General features: G+C 50.4%; 1 protein-coding gene across 1 annotated transcript; it reads left to right on the top strand.

The window, feature by feature from the left end:
* Window positions 1-221: 221 nt before the first annotated feature.
* On the top strand, window positions 222-2,735 carry LOC103231726 (putative transcription factor SPT20 homolog-like 2). Its single transcript, XM_037986614.2, has one exon. The coding sequence runs from the start codon at window positions 222-224 to the stop codon at window positions 2,733-2,735; it is 2,514 nt and encodes an 837-aa protein (XP_037842542.2).
* Window positions 2,736-3,479: the final 744 nt, after the last annotated feature.

Genomic DNA, 3,479 nt, shown 5'->3' with positions numbered 1-3,479 from the left:
GACGACCCCTCAGGTACCGATGTTTTCAGAAACCCTGAAACAGATTGGGTAGCGCTTCCCTGGGTGGGGGGGAGGTTTCTGGGCAGATGCCCATGTTGAACTCAGTGTGGACTTGTGGCGTCTTGCGGGCCTGTACATTAATATGACAGCCGTGATATCCACCCCACTTCACCAACGCACATGCGTTTTCTCTCCTCTTAGGGGCCCTGTTTTCTGTTACAATGGATCGAGATTTAGAACAGGCTCTGAATGGCGCAGAGAATATCATTGAAATTGCCCAACAGAGACCTCCTAGAAGGAGATACTCACCTAGGGCGGGAAAAACTCTGCAGGAAAAACTTTATGACATTTATGTAGAAGAATGTGGAAAAGAGCCTGAGGATCCTCAGGAATTGAGAAGCAATGTAAACTTGTTAGAAAAGCTTGTTAGGAGAGAGTCCTTGCCATGTTTACTGGTCAATCTATACCCAGGCAATCAGGGGTATTCTGTGATGCTCCAGAAAAAAGATGGGTCCTTTGCAGAGACCATTCCGCTGCCTTATGATGAAAGGACATTGCTCAACTACTTGGATGCAGAAGAATTACCCCCTGCTTTGGCCGATGTCCTTGATAAAGCTTCAGTTAACATTTTTCATAGTGGGTGTGTCATAGTAGAAGTTCGTGACTACAGGCAGTCCAGTAATATGCAACCTCCTGGTTACCAAAGCAGGCATATTCTCCTACATTCAGCGATGCCAACTTTAGCCCATGAGGTGAATACAATGACAAGAGATGTCCAGAAATGGAGCCAGGAAGACAAATTTCCACTTGAGAGTCAATTGATCTTAGAGACAGCTGAACCACTGTGTCTCGATCCTTCTGTAGCAGTCACCTGTTCTGCAAACAGGCTGCTGTATAACGAGCAAAAGATGAATACCGACCCGATGAAACGGTGCCTCCAGAGGTATTCGTGGTCCCCTGTAAGGTCACAGCAGGAGCAGTCTGACTATCCACCTCCTCCTGAGATGAGAGTGTCGACTTCTGGCCAAAAAGAAGAAAGAAAAGCAGGTCAGCCTTATGAGCTGGACATTGCTAAAGCAGGACGTTGTGTAGACATGTGGAAACACAGATCCTGTGATTTGGCTGTGCCTTCGGAAGTGGATGTGGAGAAACTTGCTAAAGGGTGTCAGGCTGTCACAGCTGCTGAGCCACAGCTCCCAGTCTGGCCAGCCCAGGAGGTAGAAGACCCTTTCGGATTTGGATGGGAAGCTGGCTCTCAGGCCTGGGACACCAAGCCAAACATCATGCAGTCGTTTAATGATCCGTTTTTCAGTGGTGAAATAGGGCCCCGTAAAAAAGCCAGGCAGAAGAGCCAGAAGTCTCCCTGGCAGCCCTTCCCAGATGACCATGCAGCTGGTCTCAGGCCTGGGTCAGAGACTGATGCTGGGAGGGCAGTGAGTCAGGCCCAGGAATCGGTGCAGAGCAGAGTCAAAGGTCCAGGCAAGATGCCACACAGCTCCAGTGGCCCAGCCAGTGTCAGTCAGCTCTCTTCATGGAAAACACCAGAACAGCCTAAGCCTGTGTGGGTCCAGTCTTCAGTATTGGGGAGGGGAGAGAAACATCCACCTCTCTGCACCCAACTTCCCTCAAGCTCAGGAAAGAATTCCTCAGGCACCAGTTTTCCCCTACAACAGGCAGGCAGCTCTCTTAAGCGTCCATTTCCTGTGGCAGCTGCTGCTGCTGCTGCTGCTACTGCTACTCCTACTCCTCCTCCTGCTCCTCCTGCTCCTCCTCCTCCTCCTCCTCCTCCTCCTCTTCCTCTTCCTCCTCCTCCTCCTCCTCCTGCTGCTGCGGCAGCAGCGGCAGCAACACCAAGTCATTCTCAGAAGCCCTCTGTGCGTCTCATTCAAGCTAGCAGGCGCCATCCAGCTGCCCGGCCCCCAACCAGATTCGTAAAAATAGCCCCAGCCATTCAGGTCAGGACAGGCTCCACTGGCCTAAAGGCCATCAACGTGGAGGGCCCAGTCTGCGGAGCCCAGGCTTTGGGTAGCAGTTTCAAGCTTGTGCAGGCCTCTGGCTTGGGTGGCCCGGCTCCTGCAGGAATCAGTGGCAGTGGCCTTCAGTCCTCAGGAGGTCCACTACTAGATGCAAGGCCCGGTGCAGCACAGGCATCTTCTCAAGCACCCCTTCAGTTTTTCCTAAATACTCCTGAAGGTCTCAGGCCCCTGACACTCCTCCAGGTTCCACAGGGATCCATGGTTCTGACCGGCCCACAGCAGCAGTTCCATCAGCTGGTTTCCCTGCAGCAGCTCCAGCAGCCCACAGCTGCTCACCGTCCTCAGCCAGGGCCACAGGGTTCCGCACAAGGTATGAGCACTCAAGGGCAGGCCTTCCCTGCTCAGCAGCTTCTTATGGTGAACCCCACTGGCGCAGGTCGTGGTCTGCAGCCCCAGCCCCAGGCAGCTGTGTTGGGTCTTCTTGGCTCTGCCCAGGTTCCTCAGCAGGGTATCCAGCTCCCCTCTGTCTTGAGGCAGCAGCAGCAGTTGCTGCTGCTGCAGCCACAGCCGCTGCAGCCACAGCCACAGCCACAGCGACAGCCGACCCAGCTCCAGACGCAGCAGTTGAGAGTCCTGCAGCAGCCAGTGTTTTTGGCAACAGGCGCTGTTCAGATAGTGCAGCCACATCCAGGTGGGCAAGCAGCGAGCCAGTCGGTAGTGCAGACGAAGGGAGGCAAGCCAACCCCTCCCGCGCCCTGAGGCTTGTGGTCGTTTGTCTCTCTCTTAAAAGCATGGGAGCACTGACCCAAATGAATTCCCAGTTTTTACTTGAGTTTTGTGTTTTTTCCTCATGTTTTGGTATTTTACATTTTAAAACACACACTTTACACAGAAGCACAATCCACTAATTTTTATTTAGAAACAGGGAAGTGATCTCCTAAAGGAGCATTGTTTTGCTTAAGTTACTCCTTTTGTTGTCATTGCTGTTGATATAATTATTTTTAATATAGTATTTTAAAGTGTCCAAATCCCAACCAGTTTGAGTTTAAACTTGTGAAGTGTATAATTTCTCTAAAGCCATAAGATGGCAATACCAACAATGTTAGTATTTTAACAAGATTTTAATTTTAAGTTAATATTTTAACAAGAAGAGTGCAATTTAAATTTTTTTAAATGGTGGTAAAAACATATAATCTAAAATGGACCACCTTAACTATTTTAAGTGCGCGGTTCAATAGTATTAAGTCCACCCCCACAGTTGTGCCGCAGGTTTCCAGACCATCTTACAACACTGAAACTCATGCCCATTGAATACCAGCTCCCCATTCTCCCTTGCCCAGTCCCTGGCAGCCACTGTTCTGCTTTCTTTCTCTATGAGTTCACCACCCTGGCCACTTCATGGAAGTGGAATCATATGGCATTTGTCATTTGATGTGTGTCTTACCTCACTTGGCATAATGTCCTCATGATCTATCCCTGCTGTCTCATGTCACATGAAGGTCA

Source organism: Chlorocebus sabaeus, chromosome X (assembly GCF_047675955.1).
Source record: "Chlorocebus sabaeus isolate Y175 chromosome X, mChlSab1.0.hap1, whole genome shotgun sequence".
In the NCBI taxonomy this organism is placed as follows: Eukaryota; Metazoa; Chordata; class Mammalia; order Primates; family Cercopithecidae; genus Chlorocebus; species Chlorocebus sabaeus.
Note: the sequence above shows the minus strand (reverse complement) of the source record. Positions and strands in the feature narration are given on the sequence as shown.

Bases quoted from the DNA above. Each gene is read 5' to 3' on its own strand.
- LOC103231726 (XM_037986614.2), top strand. From the start codon at position 222: ATGGATCGAGATTTAGAACAGGCTCTGAATGGCGCAGAGAATATCATT.